This window comes from Neurospora hispaniola, assembly GCF_033458365.1.
Source record: "Neurospora hispaniola strain FGSC 10403 chromosome Unknown B0T23scaffold_9, whole genome shotgun sequence".
Lineage (NCBI taxonomy): Eukaryota > Fungi > Ascomycota > Sordariomycetes > Sordariales > Sordariaceae > Neurospora > Neurospora hispaniola.
This window is the reverse complement of record NW_026944414.1, coordinates 925806-951425: the sequence shown is the minus strand read 5'-3', so window position 1 is coordinate 951425 and position 25620 is coordinate 925806. Positions and strand designations below refer to the sequence as shown.

At 52.1% G+C, this 25620-nt stretch overlaps 14 protein-coding genes and 2 non-coding genes across 16 annotated transcripts; 7 read left to right on the top strand and 9 right to left on the bottom strand.

Moving 5' to 3' along the window:
- Window positions 1–8: 8 nt before the first annotated feature.
- Window positions 9–467, bottom strand: B0T23DRAFT_243199 (uncharacterized protein). The gene has a single exon (XM_062834067.1). The coding sequence runs from the start codon at window positions 328–330 to the stop codon at window positions 49–51; it is 282 nt and encodes a 93-aa protein (XP_062688760.1). The 5' UTR covers window positions 331–467; the 3' UTR covers window positions 9–48.
- Window positions 468–584: 117 nt separating this feature from the next.
- B0T23DRAFT_415690 (uncharacterized protein) lies at window positions 585–1816 on the top strand (the record flags this gene model as incomplete). Its single annotated transcript, XM_062839603.1, has 2 exons — window positions 585–758; window positions 900–1816. The coding sequence occupies 2 exons, from the start codon at window positions 585–587 to the stop codon at window positions 1335–1337; spliced, it is 612 nt and encodes a 203-aa protein (XP_062688759.1). The 3' UTR covers window positions 1338–1816.
- Window positions 1817–3547, bottom strand: B0T23DRAFT_366477 (uncharacterized protein; the record flags this gene model as incomplete). The annotated part of the gene is made up of 1 exon (XM_062836397.1): window positions 1817–3547. The coding sequence occupies one exon, from the start codon at window positions 3545–3547 to the stop codon at window positions 1922–1924; it is 1626 nt and encodes a 541-aa protein (XP_062688758.1). The 3' UTR covers window positions 1817–1921.
- Window positions 3548–4739: 1192 nt separating this feature from the next.
- B0T23DRAFT_399559 (uncharacterized protein) lies at window positions 4740–5326 on the top strand (the record flags this gene model as incomplete). The annotated part of the gene is made up of 2 exons (XM_062838431.1): window positions 4740–4934; window positions 5015–5326. 2 exons carry the CDS (start codon window positions 4740–4742, stop codon window positions 5324–5326), a joined length of 507 nt encoding a protein of 168 aa, XP_062688757.1.
- Window positions 5327–6511: 1185 nt separating this feature from the next.
- On the bottom strand, window positions 6512–7075 carry B0T23DRAFT_243216 (uncharacterized protein). The gene has a single exon (XM_062834068.1). The coding sequence runs from the start codon at window positions 6925–6927 to the stop codon at window positions 6628–6630; it is 300 nt and encodes a 99-aa protein (XP_062688756.1). The 5' UTR covers window positions 6928–7075; the 3' UTR covers window positions 6512–6627.
- B0T23DRAFT_243281 (GATA type zinc finger protein asd-4) lies at window positions 7076–8804 on the bottom strand. Its single transcript, XM_062834069.1, has 2 exons — window positions 8339–8804; window positions 7076–8267 (listed from the first exon to the last, which is right to left on the bottom strand). Exons 1-2 carry the CDS (start codon window positions 8570–8572, stop codon window positions 7224–7226), a joined length of 1278 nt encoding a protein of 425 aa, XP_062688755.1. The 5' UTR covers window positions 8573–8804; the 3' UTR covers window positions 7076–7223.
- Window positions 8805–8962: 158 nt separating this feature from the next.
- On the bottom strand, window positions 8963–9584 carry B0T23DRAFT_399557 (uncharacterized protein; the record flags this gene model as incomplete). The annotated part of the gene is made up of 3 exons (XM_062838430.1): window positions 8963–9028; window positions 9093–9177; window positions 9310–9584. The coding sequence occupies 3 exons, from the start codon at window positions 9582–9584 to the stop codon at window positions 8963–8965; spliced, it is 426 nt and encodes a 141-aa protein (XP_062688754.1).
- Window positions 9585–11050: 1466 nt separating this feature from the next.
- On the top strand, window positions 11051–12400 carry B0T23DRAFT_243143 (ribosomal RNA assembly protein mis3). Its single transcript, XM_062834064.1, has 3 exons — window positions 11051–11486; window positions 11544–11893; window positions 11959–12400. The coding sequence occupies exons 1-3, from the start codon at window positions 11232–11234 to the stop codon at window positions 12314–12316; spliced, it is 963 nt and encodes a 320-aa protein (XP_062688753.1). The 5' UTR covers window positions 11051–11231; the 3' UTR covers window positions 12317–12400.
- A 381-nt stretch (window positions 12401–12781) lies between these two features.
- On the top strand, window positions 12782–14294 carry B0T23DRAFT_243151 (uncharacterized protein). Its single transcript, XM_062834065.1, has 2 exons — window positions 12782–13031; window positions 13166–14294. Exons 1-2 carry the CDS (start codon window positions 12973–12975, stop codon window positions 14205–14207), a joined length of 1101 nt encoding a protein of 366 aa, XP_062688752.1. The 5' UTR covers window positions 12782–12972; the 3' UTR covers window positions 14208–14294.
- B0T23DRAFT_243152 (uncharacterized protein) lies at window positions 14295–15111 on the top strand. Its single transcript, XM_062834066.1, has one exon. It carries the CDS (start codon window positions 14382–14384, stop codon window positions 14913–14915), a length of 534 nt encoding a protein of 177 aa, XP_062688751.1. The 5' UTR covers window positions 14295–14381; the 3' UTR covers window positions 14916–15111.
- Window positions 14480–14564, bottom strand: B0T23DRAFT_t358. Its single transcript has one exon. It is a non-coding gene; the product is annotated as a tRNA-Ala (tRNA).
- Window positions 14612–14696, bottom strand: B0T23DRAFT_t357. The gene has a single exon. It is a non-coding gene; the product is annotated as a tRNA-Ala (tRNA).
- Window positions 15112–15645: 534 nt separating the features above from the next.
- Window positions 15646–17021, top strand: B0T23DRAFT_448751 (uncharacterized protein; the record flags this gene model as incomplete). Its single annotated transcript, XM_062841061.1, has 4 exons — window positions 15646–15861; window positions 16045–16074; window positions 16138–16174; window positions 16268–17021. 4 exons carry the CDS (start codon window positions 15646–15648, stop codon window positions 16825–16827), a joined length of 843 nt encoding a protein of 280 aa, XP_062688750.1. The 3' UTR covers window positions 16828–17021.
- B0T23DRAFT_243091 (beta-lactamase-like protein) lies at window positions 17022–18525 on the bottom strand. The gene is made up of 3 exons (XM_062834063.1): window positions 17718–18525; window positions 17547–17631; window positions 17022–17449 (listed from the first exon to the last, which is right to left on the bottom strand). Exons 1-3 carry the CDS (start codon window positions 18241–18243, stop codon window positions 17137–17139), a joined length of 924 nt encoding a protein of 307 aa, XP_062688749.1. The 5' UTR covers window positions 18244–18525; the 3' UTR covers window positions 17022–17136.
- A 4034-nt stretch (window positions 18526–22559) lies between these two features.
- Window positions 22560–24079, top strand: B0T23DRAFT_243064 (uncharacterized protein). The gene is made up of 2 exons (XM_062834062.1): window positions 22560–22893; window positions 22976–24079. The coding sequence occupies exons 1-2, from the start codon at window positions 22751–22753 to the stop codon at window positions 23853–23855; spliced, it is 1023 nt and encodes a 340-aa protein (XP_062688748.1). The 5' UTR covers window positions 22560–22750; the 3' UTR covers window positions 23856–24079.
- Window positions 24080–24244: 165 nt separating this feature from the next.
- B0T23DRAFT_325442 (uncharacterized protein) lies at window positions 24245–24880 on the bottom strand (the record flags this gene model as incomplete). The annotated part of the gene is made up of 1 exon (XM_062835509.1): window positions 24245–24880. One exon carries the CDS (start codon window positions 24878–24880, stop codon window positions 24245–24247), a length of 636 nt encoding a protein of 211 aa, XP_062688747.1.
- Window positions 24881–25620: the final 740 nt, after the last annotated feature.

Here is a 25620-nt window from a genome sequence, read left to right as displayed (position 1 = left end):
TTTCTTTTTTTGTTGACTTCCCCTAACTTTCTTGGATTCACCCTCCCCTCAACCCTTTCGATCCAGACTCCTTGGCCACAAAGACAACCAAGGAAGGTGTCGGACGGGAAGCTCAACTCGGCAAGTTGCATTCCGCTGGACCGTCAGGACGTTTGAGCTCGGAAACATAAACATGGTGGTTGGCTTCCGTTGCAACACACTGTTGGCGCAGCCGCCAATACCTTCGTTTGTAAACAAGTCGATTGGCCGACAGAGCTCTATGCCAGAGGCCCACTGGCCTAAAGCTGCAAAACAGGGTGACGGCAGCCTTGCGAGCGACAAGCCAACCATAGCTCTGAGGATCAGCTTAAAGTATGCTTGAGGCCCGATGTGTACTTGTCTGCCTTGGCTTAAGTAGATGATGTGACCCGACCCATTTCAATTCCAACACCATGCATTCGAGCCTGAAGAAAGGTTTGGCAACAAAATTGCCCTTCGCACATAAAAAGACAGGCAAACCCCATATCAATTTGCGTTCTGGGACAGCAGAGAACTCCCTTCGACATATCAAACCATCGGCAAAGCGCACCCTTCCCAAGTCAAGTATGGCGACCCCAACCTTGATCTCATCCCTTCCAGACCTCCAAGCCTTCCTCTCTTTCATCCCTCCCTCCAGCACGTTGTATCTGGACCTTGAAGGCAGAAGTCTCTGCCGTCATGGAACCTTGACGCTCTTGACAATTCTCGTCCTTCCCACGCGGGCAACAAGCATTGTCGATGTCCAAACCCTCGGCGACTCTGCTTTCACCACTCCCGGCCCAGACGGAAAGACCCTCAAAGCCATTCTCGAGGATCCTAACACCTCCAAATGCCTTTGAGACGTCCGCAACGACGCGGACGCCCTCTGGGCGCACCACAAGATCCGTCTCGCGGGCGTCACAGACATCCAGCTCCTCGAAAACGGATCCCGCCCCGGCGGCAAGACGTACCTCTTCGGGCTCGACAGGTGTATCGAGAGGGACCTCTCGCTGAGATGGGAAGAGAAGCAGCCCTGGGCCAGAACCAAGCAGGAGGTGCGGGCTCTGATGAACATGCCTAACAGCGACATCTTCTCCCGCCGCCCTCTGGACGCCAAGACGCTGCAGTATTGCGTCAACGATGTCGTTTACCTGCCTGCGCTCCACAAACTCTACACCAAGCGCATCAACAAGTCTAGTGGATGGATGGCAAAAGCCATGGCTGAGAGCGCGCGTCGCGTGACCGAAGCTTGCGGCCCTGGGTACGTGCCTCAATCTGAGGATAAGAAGTTCGGACCTTGGCGCTCGAGGGTGGACCCGGACTACGACTTCTGGTTCTGATAATGGAGGAACGGCTTGAGAAGATGGAAGAGGATGAATTGTTTTGGCTATAGAGGCCAGATGAAGCTCGGTCGGGGAATCAAGGCAAGAGATAGCGTACCTAGATGTAGTTTTGTCCGAGGCAGGATGGCCCAAGTTGGATTTAGCAATATCATGAAGCTTACGGCCCTTTTTCCGTTTGACCGAGCCTGTAGACGCTTGATCTTGTTTTCGAGACGCAAACTTACCACACCCTCCTTCCGTGAGCAATGTCTACCACCAATGGTGAACGAGTGTACTAGGCGTACCTAATGGCGTCGGGGAAGCCGTAGTTGTCTTGGCACGCGCTGATGACTTTTGAGACTGCGTCGACGATTGAGATGATGCTGGAGGCTCGCTGAGGACTTCCAGGCCTGGCATGTTTGGTGAAAGTCTAGAGTGGAACAAACGACACAAAGCTGATAAATCGGTTGTCAGGTGTGGGAGAAGCGGGCCTACCTAGCTGTTGAGTCGCATGTTGGGAAATGAGGGGTGGTTTAGTAATCCCTTTAAATGTACCTCTTCAGTCTATCCGAGTGAAACAAGTCCTTTTAGCCTATCACGTGCTACAAAAACCATAATCCCTTGGAAATCTCAAACTCAAACCCGCCTTCTCCCTCGGACGCATCCAAAGCATACTCGTCCGGCTCATCCCAATACTCGCTATCCAACCCTCTCTCCCTCAACCACCCCTCCAACACCTCGACCTTCTCCTCTATCTCGTGATAGCGTATGGGACTGCCTGACAACATCCGCGCAAACATCAGTGGCGTTCTTCCTTCGTCGTCCCGCAACATCTTGGCGCCCCGCTCCAACAGGAGCTTGACCATATCCACATCTCCGCGACAAACGGCAGTATGCAGCACATAGTTTTGCAGCCAGACCCTCTTCATTCGGTTCTCCGGGCTCGGCCCTCGAATATAGTTGGCCGTATTGAGTACCTCGCGCAGGTTTCCTCCTCCTCCTCCTCCTCCTCCTCCTTGATTGTCAGCGTCATCGAGCAACCAGGCTAGGAGCTCTTTATTCCCCTTTTTCTGCACCGCGGGGAGTAAGATCTTGAGTCGGTCGAGTTTGGTGAGGGCGTCTCTGAGTGATGGTGGCGGCGTCGTTGTAGGTGTGGACAACGCAAGAGTATACCGTATAGCTTCCACCACCAACCCTACCTCGCGCGGCCTGGACTTCGACGGCCGCAACGGGTCAGTCCCCTGTCCCTCCACCAGGCTCACCAGAGTCTGTACCTTGCCCTCTTGCGTGTCTAGGTATCCCACCTCCTTGAATGCGTCCAAGAGAGTCTTGAGCGGCTGTATCTCATGGCCTGTGCCGAGCAGTTTCCAGGCCCATAGGCGCGGCGCACGCCACCGCGTGCGAATCAGCACCGCTTCGACGTCGTGCGGCGGCGGGCGCTCGCTACCCAGATTCAAGGGCATCCAGTCGCGGTACCAGGGTATGATCGACTTTTCTTTGGGTCTCGTGCTGTTATTGTTGTTGCTGGTCTCAGGCGGTGGTGGTGGTGGTCCCCCCGAAGAAGCCAGCATCTTTACTAGCTCAAAAAATTGCTTCGTCGTCGAGCTACTTAACGTGCCATGCATGGACCAGGCCGTTCTATCTGCCATAACGAGAAAGAACTCCCTTAGAACGGCCGAGTCCGGGCCGGGGTGCAGCGGAGACAAGTGTGGTGGAAGCTCCGACGCCAACGAGGCAAAAGTGGCCGCCAGATCACCCTTGCCCGTGGGGTCCGCGTCAATAGCATTCAGCGCGGCAACAAAGTCCTCATGCACCTTATAGTCCAAGTGCGAGGGTACCGTTTGCGGACCCAGCGCCAGCCCGAGCAAGGATATAAAGGAAGGAAGAAAACGTTGGCGGCTGGACTCGCAAAGGTCGAAGACAAAGTAGATGCGCGGCGGCGAGACAAAGGGCAGATCGGAGGTGAGGTCGCGCCAGTGGAATTCGACGCCAAGGGTATCGTTGACGTCGGGAGAGAAGGTGCGGGTTTTGTCGAAGCCGTCGAGGAGGACGAGGACTTTAGACGAGGAGGAATTGTCCTGTTCTTTAAAGGTCAGAACGTATGATGCCTTTTCATGGCTGCGGCTCTCGAGCAGGTCCGGAGTGCCGACGTAAAAGCAAAAGTGTGGTTCGCAGCTCAGTGCATCGCGGGTTTGCGGCACCACATCGAAAGTGGAAGGACAACCCATTTTGCCGGCTTCAAAAGTAGAATAAGGCTGATGTGGCAACCGAGAGAGTTGGAACTCCCTAGACTGTTTGTTTGGTTTGCGTTAAAGTGGTTGATGGTGACCATGTGGTAGAGTCGTGAGCATTCGCCAGTACATGTTCTTTATATTCCACACCATGGGAGACCTCCTCACTGCCACACAATTGGTCTTGGCATGTGGAAATGCCGAGTACCTCTAGGCAGCAGTGTCGTCTTCGTTGGTTGTTGTAAGGTTGCAGCAAAGCCACCTTAGACTTTCACCAAACACAAAACCAGCCTAGTTTGTTGGTTAGTTTGGTACAAAAATAAGCCTTTCTCCACCCAAAAGGGAAAGGCATTGGGGCTTCAAGTGGATGGACGGGAAGATTGTGGTCAGGCAAGTAGTTGGGCTGACCGAGGGACTCGATGATTTGCGGTAGGGGCGGCTTTGGATGAAAGACGCTAGGAAGTACGCCTTGCAGTCCGCCTGAGACTACCATTCAACAGTATACTCCTCGTCCTCGAACCATGCATGGGCTCGGACGAACGGGTTTAATGCTATGCTTGATGCCACCAAGGGCTCGGTAAACACAGGAGCATTGAGATTTGAGTCGACGCACGCTACAAACCTTTGGCTCTGGGGACCGCCATACTTCTCAATTCCCCCTGGGAGGCGGAAGTAGACGTTAAATACAGGTAACAACGAAAGAAAACCTGGGGACCGCCATGACGAAGGTACTCAAATGCTTAGGGTGATCACGCAAAGCAACTGGTCAGGACAGTGACTTGGTTATGAATAATGGAAGAGGCAAGAAGCGAAGTAGCCAAGGTGAAGATGACGGTCAATTGAATTCTATGCTATTACCTGCCAACACATTACGGCCCTTCCGGGCCTTATATTTTCCTCCTCTTCGGCTCATTGAATGAGATACCTGGAGTGACTGCCTGCTGCTGGCTTGGTATGGGTTGCCCCTGGTTATAGATGACTGGGTTGACACGAGGAGTGAGTTAATTTGGCACGAGATCTAACCTTGTTCTGGGTTCCGCGGTCTATTCATGCCATGATATAGTTGATATATAACATGAACTGCAGTGTCACTCCCTCATCATCCATCTTTCGACAATCTCCTTCCCGTAACGGATAATTTCCTACAAGCACCAACTGCCACAACCTACTTCACCCACGATTATCCATCATGTTCTGTGGTCTTCCCATACCATTCCAGTCCCGATCGGGGCACAACGCCAGCACCATGGAGCCACGGAAGATAAACAAGCTACGAAGGAAGCAAAAGAAGGTACAACTAGCTTCGAGTAACCAGTTTCAGTACCAGGGAAAACCTCCCAAGGGCCCTGCAAGGACATGCAACAATAGTACGAGCCCGGAACCGGTTAGTAACCAGACCCCGCCAACAACTTCCATGGCTACTATGTAGGACGATACTAGCATTTACTAAAAAAGAATCGCCAGATTACGCCTGGGAATGGCCCGCGTCCTTCACATTCCCACCCCCAGCTCACGCCTAGAGGTGCCATGGTAGAAGACGCGCCAAAAGAGCAAGATCTTCAACCTGATGACCGTTCTGCTACCGCTACCGAGGCGGGGACTCAACAGCCCACAAAAGCTTCCACAACGCCCAACATGGGGAAACCCCGAATGATGACACCGAGAATAAGGAGCGTAATAGTGCGAAGCCGCACAGCGACCGGTCCCAGATACAGGTACCGCCATTACGTCGTGCGGCAGTCGTTACCGAGTACATCCGAGCAAAGAACGACATAGTGTAGAGGCCGCCGCTATCTCAAGAGTCTTTCCCCTCTTCTGTTTCTTTCCTGAGCGTTATTTCCGAGTCCGATTCCTTTTTTACTTGCGACGAGCGCGAAATAAAAAGTTAGTAGAAACGTCCATTCACCTGGTATCTTCAATGGTTCCAGTGTGGGAGTGTTCAAGGGCAGGGAGTGTGCGGGACAGGAAGACCAAGGAGGAGAGCTACAAAAACAGCCACAAGGACAAGACCACAAACAAGAACAAGCTATGACTTATACTCTCACAAATACGCCCCCCCGTTCTTTCCGAACCCAGGTTACTAGGATTCCACCTCGCACTTGCACTCGAGAATGACGCCTTGGAAGGTGCAAGGAGAAGATCAAGGGAGAAGCGAGCACAAAAGGAGAAAGTAAAGCAAGAGCGGAAGCGGAAGGTATCTGAAGGACGTCTTTACCTGTAAGCTCTTAACGGAATTCGGTTTTCGGTATAGTATCGTACATGGTTGCTGTCACCAGTACGCGTGTGCAGAGATGGTCCTTATCGAGTTTGCGACTGCAGAAAAGGATATGGAGAGTCAATCATACGGCTTCCATCTTATTCCCATTGCACCCTTTGCTACCTCTACGTTCTGGAAGTGGGAAACGACTGTTTATACCTTTCAATCAACTGGCAACAAATGAACAAGGTTCTTCTCAGGACGTCGTCGTCAATGTGGTCATTCGTAATGCGAAATGAAGACATTTTGCAATGACTTAATATATCGGTAGAAACACCAAAGATTTGTTGAACTCGACGTAATCGATGTATTCAGACAAGGATGCTACCTTCTCAACTTACAAATGGAAGTTTCCATGTCTAGGTACGAGGACAAGGAAAGACCGGAAGTAAAAGAAGGGTACCTAGTAAGTAATAATGAGAGAAATGGCCGGGGAGAAAGTGGTTGCAGCGCTACTAATTTTTCCGTTGAAAACCAGGGATGTCAAGTTGTATGTCATTTCACTCGAAATGATGCAACTCTTCCTCTGGGAGAAAAAAAAAATAAAAAATTAAAGATAAAAAAAAAATCAAAAAAAAATCACACTTGACCCTTGCTTGAAATTGTCTATCAAATCATTGCCTCTCAGTCTTTGTTCATCGCCCTTTGGTTTTTTTCTGCGAACCTCCTGTCCCTTATGGCCTTGTTTATGGAATTGTTCGAAGTCAACCTTCCTTTCCCATTTCTTTTCAGCATGGTTCCTAGAACCGGAACAATCAAAATCAAAGTAAAGTGACGCCAGCATAAGCAACTTTTCAGTTTCCCTTTAACCACGTCCCTTTTATCGGTGAAATACGTTTTCTTCATCATTCGTTCCTGACCCCTTTGGGAAGCGCCACCCACGGTAAACACCACGCAAAACGACAACAAAGGTCAAGATACCATAAAAGGCAACCTCATCCTGCCACCGCGATGGGCCGGAGAGAGGTATATTAAAGAGAAACATCAGACTAGAATGAAAATTGTTCAAACAAGGAAAATTTTCAATAAACCCATTCATCGTCAGAAAAAAAAGAAAATGGCTCCGTAGCTCCCTAACCCCGTCAGACTTGACTAACCAGCCAAACCAAGTGGCAATCATTGGTGTAATCAACAATCAATCAAGGCAATCCCAACCAAGCCATCTTTGTCCGAGCATGACCATCCCGATTCCTCTTTTTAGCTGACCACATCAACTTTTGATAGTTCAATCCAGTCATTGTCGACAACGCCAGTCAAGGACTCAGGTGATAGTATAAAAATCATTAACACGACACGCTTTCCATCCATCCATCCATCCATCCATCCATCAAAAGCCAAGTATGTTACAGGAGACTCTTAGGCAGTAGTATCCATTGGTACACCAGAAAGAAAAGCAGAGCACTGGCGGCAGGAACACTATGACTCCGCCTTGGGAGCTTCTTCCGCGGGGGCGGTGGTGGGAGGCTCAGAGGCCTCAGTCTCTGGTGCGGCAGGCTCCTCGGTGGGAGCAGACTCCGGCGCGGCGGGGGTCGGCTCGGGAACAACAGAATCGGCTTCTGGGGCTGGGGCTGGGGCTGGAGCCTCAGTGGGCTCGCTAACGGGCGCAGGCTCTGGCTCCTGGGCTTGTTCTTGGACGGGTTCGGGCGCGGGTGCCGGAGCTTGCTCAGGTGCTGCCTCGGGTGCTGGCGCAGGGGCAGGGGCGGCTTCGTCGATGGCCATAGGGGTAGGAATTGGCTGCTCTGCAGGTGCTGGCTGCTGCTGTTCCGGCTGCTGTGGCTCAACAACTTCTGCATAGGGCTCGGTCTTGACGTTTTCGTCTAGGCGGATCTTCTTGTGGCGTCCATTATCCTGAGACTCGAGAGCATCCTTGACGTCCTTGAGCTCAACCTCGAGCTCATCAAGGCGCCTCTTGAGCATATTCTCCCTCCTGTGACTTTCCTCCAGTTCCTTCTGCAGCTGCTGGTGAGCTTCGCCCATGGCATCGATCTGGGCGCGAAGCTGGGCTTCGAGCTTGCCGGGCTCTGAAGCTTGTCGAATATTCTCTTCCGTCTCGAGTTGGTGAAGGCGACCGCGGTAGAGCTCTTGGATGACCTCCAACTCGCTGACTCGGGTCTTCAGGCTGGCATTGGCAGCGAGGAGCTGCTCGTGGGTTTGTGGCATGTGCTCGCCATTCATGGGCGATGGGGCTCGGCCGGGAGACGCAGTCGGGACGCCGAATCCGGGAATCTGTTGGGCTTGAAATTGGTACTCTAGGCTGTGATCAATGGGAATGTGCGGATTGTATACGTTGGGGGTGCCGGTACGCGAAACGGGCGAGTTATCGTCGACGGGGTGGCCATTGATGGATTTCTGGGATGCTCTTCGGGCAGCAGCGGCAGGGTTGTTGGGATCCATCATGCCTACTCCGCCGTTCATGTCGGCAGTGGCAGCTAGGTTCTGCTGCTGCTGTTGTTGTTGCTGCTGTTGCTGGGCACACACAGTTAGTTTGCCGAACGAAGTTTGCCAAGGTCAGACACATATGGACGGCTTGCCTTTTTCTGCTTGGCCAAGTCAGGACGCATGGTCTTGACGCGGTTGCGACTCTTGATGACATCGGTCTTTAGGGAGATTGGACGTGGACGGCCATGCAGCTTGAGGAAGAGACCACAGGCATTGCAGAGGACCTGGCCCATCTCGTCGCGGCGCCATAGCGGCGTTGTCGAGGTCGCGCAGTTCTGGCACGTGGGCTGTGTGGTTTCGCGATCATGGTTAGCCATTGTCGCCATATTTGCTGCAGTTGTTGGTGGTGGTGATGGTGGTGGTGCAGCTGCGCTGTCGGATAAGAGATGGGAACCTCAATGGTATCGCGAGGGAGAGATAGAAGGCCGATTAGATGCTGGCGATAAGCCAACCTTGATAAATAAATGGCGGGAAGTGGAAGCTGCTGGTGAATGAGATAGAACGTGGAGGGATGTTGATAAGAACGAAGCACGGAAATGATAAGGAAATTTTTTGACGGGGCCGCTTCCAGGTTTGGGGCGCTGCAGCCCAGTAGGTTACCACCAAAGAAGTGGGCTGTTGCGATAACGACCCGGTCGGGCCATGGAGGGGCTTAGATAAGCAGCCAAAATTCCACCAAAACCCGGCTGTTTGGCCAATGGCAATCGTTGCCATTCTCAGCAAACCCGGCTTTTCGTGACGTTGATCCATTGCCAACCGCCCGATTGTGTCGCAAGACGCGACTGGGATAATGCGATACGCGATAAGGGGGACAGATACAACAACACCAATATGGAGTAGACTTACCAAGTTGCCTCCTGGACCTGGATGCGAGCTAGCAGCTGGAGAGGTGCCTGGAGGAATCATGGGAGGAGCGGCCATGGTCATGGGTCTACCATCCATTGCAATGTCAGCAAGAGTTGGCGCATCGCGGTTACGTGTCAAGCAGAGCCACCAATGCTAATGCGCCTTGTACCACTGCTTCTTCCTCTTCATCTGTGAACCCAATTGACTGAAAACTAACCTAGGCTGTGGTGATGTGACTGTCGCCGGCGTATTGTTGTTGTTGTTGTTGTTGTTGTTATTGTTGTTGTTGGTGGTGACGGTGGTGGTGGTGGTGGTGGTAGTGGTAGTGGCAATGGATGCGATACCGGGCAACATATGCGACATGTTTTGAGGCACCGAGGCCTGGGTCGACGTCGAGCTCGGTCGGGATATGGGTTCAGGTTCAAGCGTGGTCGGCACTGGCAAGGATGGCGATGCCGCCGCGGGCTGCTGTTGCGTCGTGGGATCCTCCATTATGACGGCTCGAACCGGAGGCAGCTCCAAATCGGTGGGTGGTGTATATGATGTTGGATATTGCGGATGAATAAGGGGAAGAAGGCCCGGAGATCGAGTCGAAGCCAGCTTGACTTTCACGGCGGTTGAAGGCGGCGTCGGTGCCAATTGACCCACTCGTGGTGGATTGCGAGCGAGACCGTGGGCCCGTGACCGGGATTGCCAACTTCGGGATCGAGACTGCGCAGGCGGAGGGAGGTGCGGGTGTGTGGTGGTCGAGGTCAACGTCCCAGAAATGACGTCCGTGCTTTATGATGAGCGGGTTTGTTTCTTTTCCTTTTCGCTTCTTCTCAAGGATAGACAACGAGAATTGCCGTCGATCTTCGCAAAGGTCACAAGAAGCAGCGATACCTGGGAGTCTTGGGGTTCGGGATAAAGACCGACGCCAGGGATAAGAAGGGAAAATCGAAGAGGGTATGATAGTGTAGAATGTCGCGGGGCCGAAGAAAAAGAAGGGGAAGATGTTGCAAGGAAGGAGTCCTCAATCTTGGCGACACAAAACCGAACCTACCCCTTTCTGACGGGGAAGGTTGATGGATTTCGAAACCTCGTGCACGGAATGCTGTAATCCGTGGCGTACCACAGTGCAGATTGTGCTTGCCCGATCATGATGACCACAGCGCGCCAGGGTCGTCAGATCTTTGCAGGTTCTCATTGGGCGAACCCGGGATGATTTCTTGGTTTTTCAGTTGGAAAACCAACGACGGACGTTATCCAGCCTTACCGCGACTTTATCACGGCGAATCTGAAAATTGCTGCTGTCAAGTTCGTCAACTTTGTCTCGGGCGGGATTCGACGCTTCACCGTCAATCACTTCAGCGTATACTAAACACCTTGGTGAGGTTTTACCGACGGTACAGGTATCTCACAATGGCTCTGCTGGGAGTATACAAATCACGTTGAAACCCCAGCAAGTCAAGACGCTCTTGTCGCCAATCCCACCATGGCATATCAAGACCTTTGGATGTCGCCAGCACATGTGATTTCTTGTTGATGTTCCGTGCTGTGCAAGCCCCTGTCATGATAAGCTAGTATGCAGATAAGATAACATCTACAACCTGGGGGAAAAAACACAGCTGAAAGGAGCAGATGGCCAAGAGTACTTGGATAGGCTCGTTGCGAAGGACAGCAGGACAATGATAACAGAACCAGGCTTCCACTTCAATGAGATCGAAATAATCGTTTCCTATTTTCTTTCATCTTTTTTTTAATATCATTATCTCGTCCTCCGCAAATTTCAATTTCAAAAAGTTGCAACTTGCAAGTGGCAGTTCGAGTTATCTGATAAGGAGCTGCCCCTGCATCTGCCAGCTGGCCGCTGATCCTGTCGCGCCTCTGCAGCCGAAACTCAACCTGCAGAAAGCGCCGTGTCCCCACTCTCGCCAGCTGCGGCAGGCTTGTGTTCCAAAAATTTCCATCCATGCAGCGCGGTTCGGCTGGCCATCTTGCCATGCAATCCCTTCAACAAGCCATTTATCAAATCCAACCACCAGACCCAAGTCGCTCGCCCTGATATTGTGACCTGTCGCACAACCTCGATCGAGGCCTCTGAGAATCCCGAAACATCAACAACCCACAAGAGCACAGAGAAACACATTTACAGCCAAAATGCCGTCCACACACAAGAAGGAGAAACCGTGGGATACAGACGACATTGACAAGTGGAAGGTCGACCCTTTCACCAAGGACGAATCCTCCGGCCCCTTCCTCGAGGAGTCTTCGTTTATGACCCTATTCCCCAAGTACCGCGAGCGTTACCTACGAGACTCGTGGCCTCTCATCACCAAGGCCCTCGACAAGCATGGCATCACCGCAGTTCTCGATTTGGTGGAGGGTTCCATGACAGTGAAGACGACAAGAAAGGTACGGTGGATGCGTTTGTTACCCCTTAGTCACCACTCTTTGCTAACTCACGTCCAGACATATGACCCCGCAGCTATCCTTAATGCCCGTGATCTCATCAAGTTGCTTGCCCGTTCAGTACCAGCCCCCCAAGCGATCAAGATTCTCGAAGACGGCATGGCCTGCGACATCATCAAGATCCGCAGCATGGTACGGAACAAGGAGCGTTTCGTCAAGAGGCGCCAAAGAATTCTCGGACAGAACGGCACAACACTCAAAGCTCTCGAGCTTCTCACACAAACATATATCCTCGTGCACGGAAACACAGTGTCGGTAATGGGTCCTTTCAAGGGTCTGAAGGAGGTCAGGAGGGTTGTTGAGGACACCATGAACAACGTTCACCCAATTTACATGATCAAGGAGTTAATGTAAGTTTTGCGCCTTGCATGCCCTACTTGCGACGCCTAACAACAGTAACTAACAAAATAAACAGGATCAAGCGCGAACTCGCAAAGGACCCCGCCCTCGCCCACGAAGACTGGTCCCGTTACCTCCCCAACTTCAAGAAGCGCACGCTTTCCAAGCGCCGCGTCCCCCACGTCGTCAACGACAAGACCAAGAAGAACTACACACCCTTCCCTCCTGCGCCCGAGAAGAGCAAGGTGGATCTCCAGATCGAGTCCGGCGAGTATTTCCTCGGCAAGGAGGCCAAACAGCGGGTGGCGGAGCAGGAGCGTGCAGAGAAGGCCAAGCAGAAAAAGGAGGAGAAGAAGCGCGAGCGCGAGAAGGAGTATGTGCCGCCCGAGGAGTTGACGGACAAGAAGGCCAAGAAGAGGAAGACGAGCGACTGAGCTGGTACGATTGGCGCAATCCAAAAAATGGGAGCGGTGGAGGTGGAAATGGAGTTGAGGAAGACGATGATGAAGAGAAAGAGAAAGGATCCTGGAATCCCATGATACCCATACTTCAACAGACGATTGAGATTTCTTCTGCTCCGGGATCCAAGGGTGATCTGGTTGCTAAATTTCACCGAAGCCTTTGTCAAATGTGTTATCGAAAAAAATTATTCGTCCAGAAAAGATGTTGGTTCTTGAATCTCTCGACATTTCGAAACCCAATGCCGAAACAAAACCCGATGACGATCGCGAATAAAGCCCGATGTGGCAGATCCGCACCACAACCGGGCTGCTCCACCCCGGCGGATCGCAAACCAGGGGCATCACAACGCGGGCCGAGGCAGTTGCATCATTGGAGCGGGATCCGGCAACGAATGCGGGGGAGAGTGGGGGCGGCCATTGGTCGGTGGCAGGGTTCGGGGGAGAGGCTCAATGACAGAGTGACAACACCCCTTTCCCCGGGTCCAATTGATAACAAATCTTTCCGATGTCGCAACTGATTTAAACTTGATGCCCCTTTCCTTTCCTTCTTTCACTTCTTGAAGATACTTCAACACTCATTCAGTGAATTGGTCTCAGTAAAACCCAACATACACAAACACAACGCCAAGATGCCTCTCCAACTCACCGTCAAGAAAATCGACGGTAAACCCGGCCAGGTTTACTACCCGTAAGTGTCTTGTTTTCTGCCCCTTACATTTATCTCACCTTTCTTTTCTCTCATACATATCCCCATTACCACCAACCAACCCACCCACTCTCCTCATCCTCTCCGCATCACTAACCCTCGGCCTCCCCCTCTAGCCTCCAACTAAACACCATCCCCAAACCGACCCCCGGCCCCGGCGAGCTTCTCATCCGCCTCCGGTCCTGCGCCCTCAACCACCGCGACCTCTTCATCCGCCAACACCTCTACCCCGGCATCTCCTTCGAGCAACCTTTTCTCGCCGACGGCTACGGCGTTGTCGAGTCCACCGGCCCTTCTGTCTCCCCTGCTGCTTCTCAGCTCGTCGGCAAACCCGTCCTCATCACCCCCAGCCGCGGATGGATTTCCTCTCCCGACGGGCCCGACGACCCCAACCAGCCCTGGACGGTCATTGGCTCTTCTCAGTTGACCGACGCCGGCACGGGGCAAGAGTACACTGTTGTTCCCGAGGCGGAGGCAGTACCCGCACCAGAGCATTTGAGCGCTGCTGAGGGAGCCGCGCTGCCGCTCGTGGGACTAACGGGGTGGAGGGCGTTGGTGACCAAGGCGCAGGCGAAGCCGGGGCAGAATATCCTTGTCACGGGAATTGGGGGTGGTGTGGCTTTGCAGATGTTGCAGTTCGCGGTGGCAATGGGGTGTAATGTCTTTGTGACGTCTGGTAACGCGGAGAAAATCGAAAAGGCGAAGAAAATGGGAGCCAAGGGGGGTGTCATTTACAAGGAAAAGGATTGGGATAAGCAGTTGATGAAACAGTTGCCGAAGGACAGGCCGTATCTGGATGCGGTGGTGGATGGTGCTGGTGGGGACGTGGTGGCGAGGAGTGTCAAGCTGTTGAAGTCGGGAGGCGTGATTAGTAGTTATGGCATGACGGTTTCGCCTAAGATGGATTGGTTGATGCAGGCGGTGCTGAAGAATGTGGAGTTGAAGGGGTCGACGATGGGGAGTAGGAAGGAGTTTGAGGATATGGTGGCGTTTGTGAGAGAGAAGGGGATCAGGCCGGTGGTGAGCAAGGTGGTGAAGGGACTGGATAATTTGAGCGGGATTGATGAGTTGTTTGAGGAGATGAAGGAGGGAAAACAGTTTGGCAAGTTGGTGGTTTTGATTGATGGGAAGGAGGACCAGGACAAGAGTAAGTTGTGAACATTTCTGGCACTGGGGAGAATGATGTGAGGAGGTTATAACTGATCATACCTAGTCTCAGTAGAGCACTAAAAGCATCGAGAAAAAGGATCGATATTTTCCCCTCTCTATTATCATTGAGCAAAAGGAGGACGCACGAACGATGTATTCTGACAACTTACATACAACATAGAAATGGTACATCGAAAAAAAGAAAAACAAAGAACAAAATGGCGACAGACGAAAAGAAAAACAAAACGAAGAAGACCCATCTCACCAGAACACCTCCCATTTGGACGAGCTGGGAATCGAACCCAGGACCTTTCGCATACAGGTGAGTATGCTAAGCGAACGCTCTACCAACTGAGCCACACGCCCTCCGCAGGAAAAGTGGAGATGGGTGAAGGTGAAGGTGATTTGGGAAGTGGACGAGCTGGGAATCGAACCCAGGACCTTTCGCATACAGGTCAGTATGCTAAGCGAACGCTCTACCAACTGAGCCACACGCCCTTATTTGTGATGATGGTTATCATATGTTGGAGATGCGGCTCGGATGAAGGGTTCATTACCGGAGTGTGGTTGGTTGTAAACATTGATGTTCGGAAGGGAGGGCATGTAATTATCGCAGGTACAACGGAAGGGTGTATGACGTGGGTCGTTGCTAGGTGGATGAATTTTGATTTTTTTGGAAGTTGCAAGTTTGTTAGAGTTTGGAAAGCTGCGCAGTGATTGAATTATCGTTGAGTGTCTGGGAAGTGGTGCGGCTTGTGGTCGTATTGGTGAGGTTTGCTTCTTCGATCTTTACCGAGACTGAGGGTTTCAAACTGGTGGTCACTGCATCGTTTGTTTTGTGGATCAAGCTCTGAGGGAGACCTGGTGGGCTGCCTTTGGCGTTTTCGTCATTGATGTGCAAATACAAATAGGGGAGGAATGTGCAAAAGGGTGCAGAATGGAATCTATTTGGGAACGGGTGTTGGTTTGATGAACCAACACTTTCCTTGTTCGGGGCCTCCTGGGCGGGTGCCTTGCAGTCGGCCAAACTCAAGCGAAATGGTCAGACAAAAACAAAATAGGAAGGTATCCGATGTGTGGTGGTACCGGTGTGAGTTTTCCCGCCGTTTATGTTGGTACTTGGAGGGAATAGCAGGTACGATGCGGCAAGCGTTTGGCTTCTATATGAACTCTCCCTGATCCTGGCCAGTTTTGCGCCATATGTCTTCCTCCATCGTCTGTTATTCTTCGCCACCATTGTTTGTTCTTCGGTTTACCGCTCAACATCTGTAAAGCCGTTCATTCTTTTCAATTTTTTGGGTCGCCCGAGCATCAAACCTTTCTCTCGATCACGTCCTCTCCACAGTCTTGACATCAACGACAATATTTCGACCATTCTTGCCCGACTTCGCTTATCAGCAACTGATTTTACGCATCGCATCGTTCTCTACGCGAGCCCAAAGAAGCCATGCCGTTCAAGGAGCGTTCATTCCCCCCCGACTGGCACACAATGGACGACACCGAACACTGGTCCGTGGAGGCGCTGTACGGACTCAGGGCGGTGTGCAGGATGCTCGACATTGAACTTCATGTCGAGGAGGATATACCAAAAGATTCGGTCGAACTTCTGAATGACCTGATGAAACACTTCGGTCTGCCCTACCGGGATGTGAATTCGTGTTGGGTACACCACATAAAGAACCACAACCACTACGACGAATACCTGTGTGAAGCAAAGAAATACAACTATACTCTGCTGGGCGCCGAAAGATTGGGAACAATTGCCGATCCATCGTGCTTGACGCTTTTTTGGCTCGGGCCTCCGCCAGAACGCAAGGGTGAAATCGGCGTACGCATTGGTTTGAAGGGCTGTAGTTGTATGTGTCGCTTCTTTTACGTGAGTCTCTGCCATGATCTATCCTTTTTGATCAGACATTCTGACTAGATGTGCCAATTATAGGGCCAACGTATGTACGATTACTGCGAACATATTATATGTGAGTCCCCCCCCCCCCCCCCCCACCAAGTCGGAGATGCGAGCGAACATCCTGTCGCAGAAAAACCTGGCACTCACATGTTTAGCTGAGCAGATGTCCTTCGCTTTATCCTCAATTGTCCCAAAGAACTTCCCTTCCGTGATGCCTTCACTCGACTGGAATACGATAGTATTTTCGCCCATTCTTACCCAGCTCAGGCCCTCCGGAACGCCAAATCTCCCAATGAAGACTGGCGCAAAGTCCTAGACAGAATCCCAGGCGAAGCCGAAGTGATTATATATGCCCCCAAAGAAGACGAACTGCTGGTCTGCGTCAACTGTTTCCGGTCGATAAACGGCGGCAATTGCGCTCAGCCCTGCCTTGGCTGTGGAAACTTGGTCCATCAAGACTGTCTCAAAAAGGATACGCCTACGCTCGACTTCTTACGATTGCGACATCCCAAGCCTGATGCGAAAGAATGCGCCGTGTGTCAGGAAAAGGAGAGTTGGGAAAAGTGGACTGAGTCACAAGGACCGCCACTGTCAGGGGCCTACGAACCAAGCGAAGAGGAGGAGATGAAGGATGAGTCTCTTAAACCGAAATTAATGAGAATAAAATACCTGAAGAACGGAAAATGTTACAAATTTGAGGCGAAAGAAGAAAGTTCGACATGAGCACCAACCGCGAAACGGGATAAGGGATGACAATAAGCGGATATAACATGGCTGGTTTTGGTATTTGGACATTTTTCATTTCCTGTCACACTTGATCAGCGGAACAAGCTGCAGTTTAGAAGATAGCCAGGCTACTCCGGGCACGCACCGCTTTGTAACAAGCACTTCCGACTCTTATAAATATATGGTCCCATCCCTGTGACTTTCGGCACTTAGAGCGTTCCTCCAGACGCGCAAAGATGTTTCTTTCGTCCTGACTCGACCACCTACAAACGTGCAGGTAGTCAACCAAGACGGGGCTTCAGCGTCTCATAACTTCCACCCTCCCGGCATCTTCAAAGGCACCTTCAGCATCCCATCCCTTGGCATCCTCCCCGCCCGTACGTTAACCTGTAGCGCCTGGTGCAAGAGTTTCGGCTCCGCCAGTCCCGAGTCGCGCTCCTGTCTCCAGTGGACGAATTGGTCTTTTGTTGTTCCCTCTTTCAGGTGCTTGTTCAGCCGCTTTTGGTCGGCGATGGTGGTGTAGGGCTGAGGAGAGCGGGAGTCGGCGGAAGGGTAGTCATGGCCTGTGTAGATCCTGTAATGGGCGGGTAGGGAGAAGAGGGTTTGGACTGAGTTGTATCTGTGGGGAGGGAAGGGGTTTGTTAGTTTAGTGTAAGGGTTTGAGGTTAGGGATCATGAGGGGGAAAAAAAAAAAAAAAAAAAAAAAGAAAACTTACAGTGCGTGTGCATTGCCCCCAGGAAAGTCACACCGCGCGGACCCAACTTCAGGATCAAAGAGGGAATCGCCGCAAAAGATATTCGCTGTCCGTCCGTTTTTTAAGGCTCTATCGTCAGCATCGACCACCCCTATCCAAGTACACACCCAAAAAAACATAAAAAGAACTTACACCCAACCATATACCCAACATGATCCGGCGTATGCCCCGGCAAATGCTTCACCTTGACCTTCAAGTCTCCCACAGGAAACTCCTCGTCATCCTCAAACACCCTATCAAACACCCCCTCCCATTCCTCCCTGGGAATCCCGTACTTCTCCGCAAACCTTTCTTGGACTGGCACAATCCTTTTGCCTATGCAAATCTCGGGCTTTTTGATACTCCCATTTTTCTCATCCTCAGCACCATCACTAGCCAGTTGAATTTGCAGATAGCGAGAAGCAGTGAGGTGGTCGGCGTGCACGTGAGTTTCGAGGACTTTCACAATCTTGTAGTTGTGGGAACGGATGAGAGAGAGTAGGGAGTCGGCGGTGGTGGTGGAGATACGGGAGGTGGCGGGGTCGAAGTCGAGGACGGAGTCGATTACCACGGCGTGGAGGGTGGAGGGGCAGGCAACGAGGTAAGTGAATGTTGAGGTTGCAGGGTCGAAGAGGGGGTGGATTAGGGGTTCGTGGTCTTGAGGGGTTGATGAGGACATTTGTGGATGGATGGATGGGTTGGAGTTTGATGGATGGAGATGTTGCCTGTGCGTGGTGATTGTGTGGTTATCGATTCTCTTGGTGAGTGACTTGGAGGATTGGTGAACTATTGCACGGGTTTCTTTATAACGTTTGAGGACGGACGGTTGGGTCAAGAGATAGCGGTATTCAGTACCCGGACGTTATCCATTTCGTGTCAGATGTTGTTGACCCTTTTCGTGGCGTATACCATGATCGAGAATGTGGTCGCCGACTGCTGGACTTGCTTGTAAGGGGCTCGTTCATGCCAAAGAGAACAAAACAGTTTCGGAATTAGGTTCAATCTAATGGAGATGTCAATATCAGATCGGACAAATACCTTATGCCAATCGCAGTTAGGTCACCGAACCCGTCGGCAGGGACAATGGCCGGATGGACTTCCATGCACGGCGGTCGGGCCCGGAACTCGGAGGCACGGGGCGGGACGGGTCCTATAGTCGGCCACTCCATCACGTTCCCGGAAGTCGGTCCCTGACGGTCTGGTCCTTTGACGGGGACTTCGTTTATTCACCGGACGGTGCATGCTTATACTGTTTTCCGATACCCTTGGCTGCTCTTGTCAGCAAGGGGTCTTTTCGATGATTGGACAACTCCGTAAGGGGTGACAACAAAGTGGTCGCCGACCTGTAACATGCTAATGATAAACGGCATAAGGGGATCGACAACGCATGGGTGGCGTGAACCAGTCGATTTCCATCTCTGACTGGTTCGGCAGACCGGGTCAACACGTGTGAGTCCACAACCAGAAGAATGGGTCAGAAAACCGTTGAAAAGAGGTCGCCGTCCATATCGTCCAATCCGGGGTAGCGTCGGGGTCCACCAGTCCAGCATGGCATGAGCCACTAGACTAGACACTCGGCGATGATGCACGCTGTGGGCGTTCTTGGGTGAACTCGTATTGAACGCCGAACGCGTCGGCGAGTCGGGGACCTTTTTGAAATATACTACAATAACCAGATGAGAGGGTACGTACTTAAAGTGGTCGCCGACCACTACCTTGCCTATATTTGACAGCACGAGGTAATACACGGGTAAATCGGTTTACAAGATCGAGAATGCCATGTAGTAGACCTCCGGTGTTCATCTGGAACTCTAGTTCCCATGGAGAAATACGAAACAGGGTCGGCATGGCAATGTCCCTTGACACTTCGCCTAACAGGTCGCCGTCCAGGCTATCCCGTCAAGGGCAATATGACCAGTTGTCGGTCCACATGAGCCGTAGTGCCACTCAGCGAGGATATAGGCTGTCGACGTTCATGGGTCCAGAGTAGGTACCTCATCCCGTCCTATCGGTGAATAGGGAGACCTCCTTTGTCATAGGTAACCATGTAAAGGCACAGAAAGTGGTCGCCGATTGCCCCTTGCTCATGATTGGTGGTATAAAGCATAGACTGGCCGGCGTTCATCTAAAACTCGAGGTCCACCAGGCCACTATCCAGCCGAATTAACACGTAGGTGTCCACCAGGGAGGGAAATGCGGTTTTTATAGCACTGATTGAACAGGTCGCCGCGGACTTTTCTCCGTAGCGGTTCGACGATCCACGCCGTCCAGTCCGGGGTAGCCGCGGGGACCACTCTAGCATGAGCCCAATTGGCACTCCGCGAGATTCCACCTTTCTTGTAAGCTTGTGTGGATCCGTTCATGCTGGTTGACGACCTCATCGGTAACCAAAGATCCTCCCCGTGATAGGTTGATGCCATGAGACTTCCCCGGAGCTGTCGAAAGTGCCTGGCCCGAATATATCCTATTCAAGTTTGGATGCGTTGGTAGGTCAACTCGTCGGCGAGCCGGTGACCTCCTTGACGGACGTTACCGCAACCTCATGGGTCTTCCCCGGACCTGTCAGACCGTCAAAGCTTTGATGAGCAGTTTGTGCCTGGTCCATCACATCAGAGTGCCCGAGCTCAAACCTCGCCTGAAGCTCAGTCACCACTGGCCTTTGGTTGTCTAGCCTAGCTCGTCGTCGCCGTCGTCGTGTGAATGACTTCGTCGCAACTGACAAATCTCTGAATAAGTGCCAAGCGAGCTCTCGCATAACCGCCACCACACCTCGACCCCTCATGAAGCTCTTGATGACGACAGAATGGGCAGTTCAAAAGCATCGCGAAGTCGGACCATTGAAGTCGCCGTATGGATAGGGGCCCCTGAGCGTCAACAGGTCCCCGACGAGTACCTTTGTACCTTCCCCAGATCCCCGAACAGCATCAAGTGGATCGTCGGCAGTCAAGCAGCAGGTCGCCGTCTCCGCAGATGAGGTGCCCGAAAAGAATTCGAAGTAACGCCGTACCGATCCAAGTCCCCGTATAGCATCGAAAAGAGGTCGCCGTCACAACCAATCGCCCTACGAGGTGCCCGACTCCTGTCGTCTCCATCTTGAATTCCCCGGAAACCTTCACGGCCATCAAACAAGATCCCCGATACGAAGCACCCCTTTCCCAAAAGGGACAAGTCACCAAAGTCACCGGCGACATTCTTTCTTCGGCGATCGAACCGATTCGTGAGATTTGTGCGACTTTTGAGCGGATACGTACAAATCGTGCCATGGTTCCGGTGATTTCAGGGTCATGGATCTGGCCAGATACCATGTAGGTCATAATGGACTGATGGGAAGGGTTAAACTATCCAATGAGCAAGGGGAGCGGGGTGGTTTAACCTATGGTCGTCCATGCGGCTGATTGTGATTGCGCCGTCCCGTCGCCGCCTAGAGCGCGCCCCCGGATGCAGTGTTTGTGCATGATTCCAAAGTCTAGTGTAGCCCGACAGAGAGGACGGCGACAATGTTTTGGGTTTGGGTTATCCTCGCTTCGTTCATTATTGGGGGTTGGTCAAGGAACACTGGGTTGTTGATCGGAAAGGGGTTGTTCGGCGATGTCTGAAAGAGGAGATGCTGGTTGTCGTCGTTGTCGTTGTGGAGGTTCCCGAAAGTCAGTTAGGCGGCGAAACAGGGATTGAAAGTGACACGCGGGAAACAGGGGGGTCGCCGTCGCCGTCCAGAACATTTTCGCGGGGAAATTTTTGACTTGTGCGATTTCTCAGCGAATTGGATTGGAACGGGCTCCACTGGGATGCCGACCCGACCAAGGCAGGTACATAACCACTGCGGGCAAAGTCGAGGGTTTCCGGGGTTTTCAACTTCTCTCTCCTTTCAACAACATCAACCGAGATCGCCGACCACCATCACCGCATTTCCTTCAGTGAATTTGGTGTTCGCCGTTGCCATTTCCATTTTTGCCTCGGATTATCCGCACTATGTACCGCGCCCAAGTGTTGCAATCGTTCCATTTACGCCTCATTCCAATGTTATCCTACCCTTTTGTCCGTGTGTCTCAGCCTCAACCTCTCAAAACCCAGGGAGTCGGCAATTGGCCGAGTCTCCTCTAATCACCATCTCCATCAACCATTCACACGTGCGCGCCACGAGAAGAAGAAGCAAAACCCGCCAGCCAGTCTTCGGTTTTTCGATTATCTTGGCGTCGCGATATCATGAGGGATATGCATCTATGTGGTTTCTATCACATATCTGGGAAATCCCGGGGGATGCCGTCGAATCCAAGTGACCTTCCAAGGCATCAAGCCAGCCACACTGACACCATCAAAGAACACTTCAAGGAAGCTGTCCCAAGACAGTGTAGATGTGGGAACACTCCATGCCCAAACGTTCGGGCAAGCTCCTCGTTCGGCAGTCCAGACCAGACAAGGGAGGACCGGAACACGGCTGGTAAACTGACCTACGACACTTGGTGCCCAGTCCCGAGACCCAGACCGATCGGAGGCTTACTGAGCACTATCAGTATCCCTGCAATCCAGCTCAATCAACTGCTAGCTCCTGTTAGGGCTCGGTTAGTCTCCCCGACACCCGCCTGGCCCGCTTTGGAGAATTGCCTAATTCTGGCCCCAAATGTCACAACCACCTTGTGACCCACCGAACCCGCCCGGTGACCCAGCGCCCGATTTGCAGGGAAATCGACAAAAGGGAACCGCCTCCAAAGGAAAAAAACAATGAAGCGATTGCCGGCACAGGCCCACCCCTGTTAGTGCCCGTATGTAGTGCCCGTAGTGTCCGTGGTGCCCGCAATGCCCTCATCGGCGAGCACCTACATAGTTCTACACCCCGGCCCAGCAAAGTAAAGGGTGGACTTCCGATCGTCGCTTTCCGAGTTCCCGCATTGTTAGTGTTGCGCTATAATGGACGCCGATACGGAGCCCTTCTTCTTTATTCCACCTTGAATGACGGGAGTGACTAGTGTCCGTTTGTGCATAATAAAAAAAATCTCTCGGCCTTTCTCTTTTTTCTTCTTCTTCCCTTGCCAGTTTTGCTCTCTTCTCTTTTTGGTTCAAGCTCCATTCATCAGTGTTGCTTCGCCATATTTGGAAGTAATAACAAAGTTGTGAATCTCTGACCAACCAGCCAGCCATCTTATACACTCACTCGAGTGTCATACACCCGACACGAAACAAAACACAACATGAACACACTTGTCACGGGCGCCGCTTTCGGCGCGGCCCTTACGGCCTCGGGCGTCTACCAGCCCTCCGTCATCGTTTCTCAACTCAAGTTTGAGAACTGGCACATGATCCAAGCTTTCCTCACTGCGGCCGCCAGCTCTGCGTAGGTTCCCTTCCATTCCGTCCAACCCATCTTTTCCAAATCACCTCCGCTAACCAAACACTACTTGCTCTTCATAATATAGCGCCCTAGTCCACCTCCTCCAAACCATCTCCCCCACCACCTTCCCCCTTTCCCCACGCTCCTACTCCTCCATCTCCCTCTTCTCCCGCTACGACGGCAACCTCCTCGGCGGCATCCTTCTCGGCACCGGCATGATGCTCTCGGGCGCCTGCCCCGGCACCGTCCTCGCCCAAATCGGCACCGGCGTCCGTTCGGGTTTCTACGCTCTCGAAGGCGGCATCATCGGCGGCATTGTCTTTACCGGCTTTGTGGGGCCCTGGATCGCCAAGCGTAACGCGGCTGCCAAGGCCGAAGCCGCAGCCAAGGCGAGTGGAAAGGGAGAGGAAAGCAAGGAACTGACCAAGACTGTTTATGAGAATCTGGGTGTGTCCAGGTCGAGTGTTTTGGTGGCGTTTGAGACGATTTGCGCGAGCGTGGTGGTTTCTACTGCGTTGTGGACGAGCGTGGGACCCGAGGCCAAGATCTCGCCTGTTGTGGGTGGATTGTGCATTGCTGGCGCGCAACTGCTGAGTTTGTTGTTAAGGAAGAACTTGGTGGGCACTTCGACGAGTTTTGAGGAGGTGGGCGACTGGTTCTGGGGTATCTTCAAGGGCAAGACGCTGCCGCAGAGGTATAACAACTTGTTGTTTGTCAGCGGCTGCGTGTTGGGTGCGAAGCTGTTGACGGTTGCGTACCCTGCTCTGGGCCAGGTCACCGAGGTTGCCGTGTCGCCTGTTGCCGCGGGATTGGGTGGTTTCTTGATGATCATCGGTTCGCGGATGGCGGGCGGTTGCACTTCTGGTCATGGTATCAGCGGTATTTCGCTCCTGTCCACGTCAAGCTTCTTGACCATTGGAGCAGCTTTCGGTGCTGGTGCGTTGCTTGGCTTGTTGAGGGGCTGAGCTGGTGTTGGTGGGAAAGCACGAGGAGAAACACTCCCTTTTTCAGAGGTTACACCGACTACCATCGTGCATTGCACATATCACCGATGGATGTCGGAATCACTCATTTCAACCTTCAACATTCAGAGTTCTTGTACATATTGCAGTACAACAAGACTTCAAACTTAGCATGAGATACCCGCCTTCATATGGAATACCATTATTACCACAGAACACCATGAAACCAAATTCTCAACATAACATTTCTCCCTTCCATCTTTGCACTAGACATTCTCCATCAAAAATCGAAGACCTGCTGTTGCCAGGCAGGCAGATCACTAGGCAAGTACCACAAAATAACCAATCTCAACATCCCCGTGTGTCCTACAGCCCCTGCACGCAGCCCCATCTCAAAGCAAGCTAATGACCACCGGTTCAGACTTCAATCTCCTCGTTTTCTCAACCTTGATGATCTTCACTGGGGATTCCATCTCCTCTTTGAGGACAGCAGCCTTGTCTTCATGTTTCGTCTGCGCATCTTCTGACTTAACAGCCTTCTTCACCGCCATGATCAGCTTGTTTCTTCTGTACTTTGTACCCTTCCTCCCAATTTTTTTCGCCAGCCTTTCATAACGAAGGGAAGACATAACACGACTGGCCGGCTTTCGACGGAGCTGACGTTGGAGCTTGCGCACCTTCTTTTCCAACGTTCGATTCCTCCTCGCCGTTGCTGTTGACGGGACATCACCTTGATTGATGGGGTTCCATGGGCATTGCGGACAGCACAGTGGACATCCAGTGTCTTCTTCGCATGGTGCTTTGCGCATGCGGTAGATGTCGTGACAATGCTGGTGCGCAACGCGTTGGCAAACCCTGCATTTAACGATGCAGCCGCTATTTCTGGTTTCCTGGAAGCAGAGTTGGCACTCATTGTCGTCGATTGTATGGCTTAGGGCTTGGCCTTCTGCAAGTATACGGGGCTTGAAGACAAGCGGTGCGTTCGCGAAATATTCTTCCCACTTGCTGCCCCCGAGCCAATCTACCATTTGAAGGTGTTCAGGGCACTTCAAGACCCTTCTTTCAAGGTCTAAACGCGCCAATGTCAGCATTCACTTGTTGATAGAGGGTTTTCTTCTTTTTCTTTGGCCACTGACAGAGTATGTGAATGCAGGTGTCATGTCGATGAAGATACCCAGTGTTGAACTGCATTCGACGCATACGTCAGCCTCTTCTGTCCGAACAGTCGTTCTCTTCACAGATCAAGAACCAACCTCTAAACCACAGCTGCAGGCTTTTCCTCGACCAATCCTGACAGTAGCATCTGACATCTCTATAATCATTTCTGGTACAGAACTTCTTGGCACTTTACACTCCTCGATGCGAAGAACCTGGATGGTTTGCTTCTCCACGAAATGGGTTAATGATGCTAATCCTTTTCCTTCGACCATCTCTCCAGGGAGGTCGATTCCATCAATACCCGCAAATATGTCGGAGCACCACCATTTCACCTTGTAATTCTTCAGCGCATTTAGGGCCCTGAGAGCATCTCCCTCTTTCTTCACACAACCTTCCATGCCTCGTAGCTTACACTGCTTCCACAAGGTAAACTCATCGTGGTTTTCCCATTTCGTGTCATCAGGCAGTCGTTCCGAGGCGTCGACCACCTGGAGCCATGGTAGAGACATTGTCGAGAAAATGTGAGCTGGAGGTCGGTGAAGCTGGAGATTGAAGCAGAACCGGGCCGGGGTAAGAATCCGACGGGACGCTCATAAAGAATGGAGAGCTG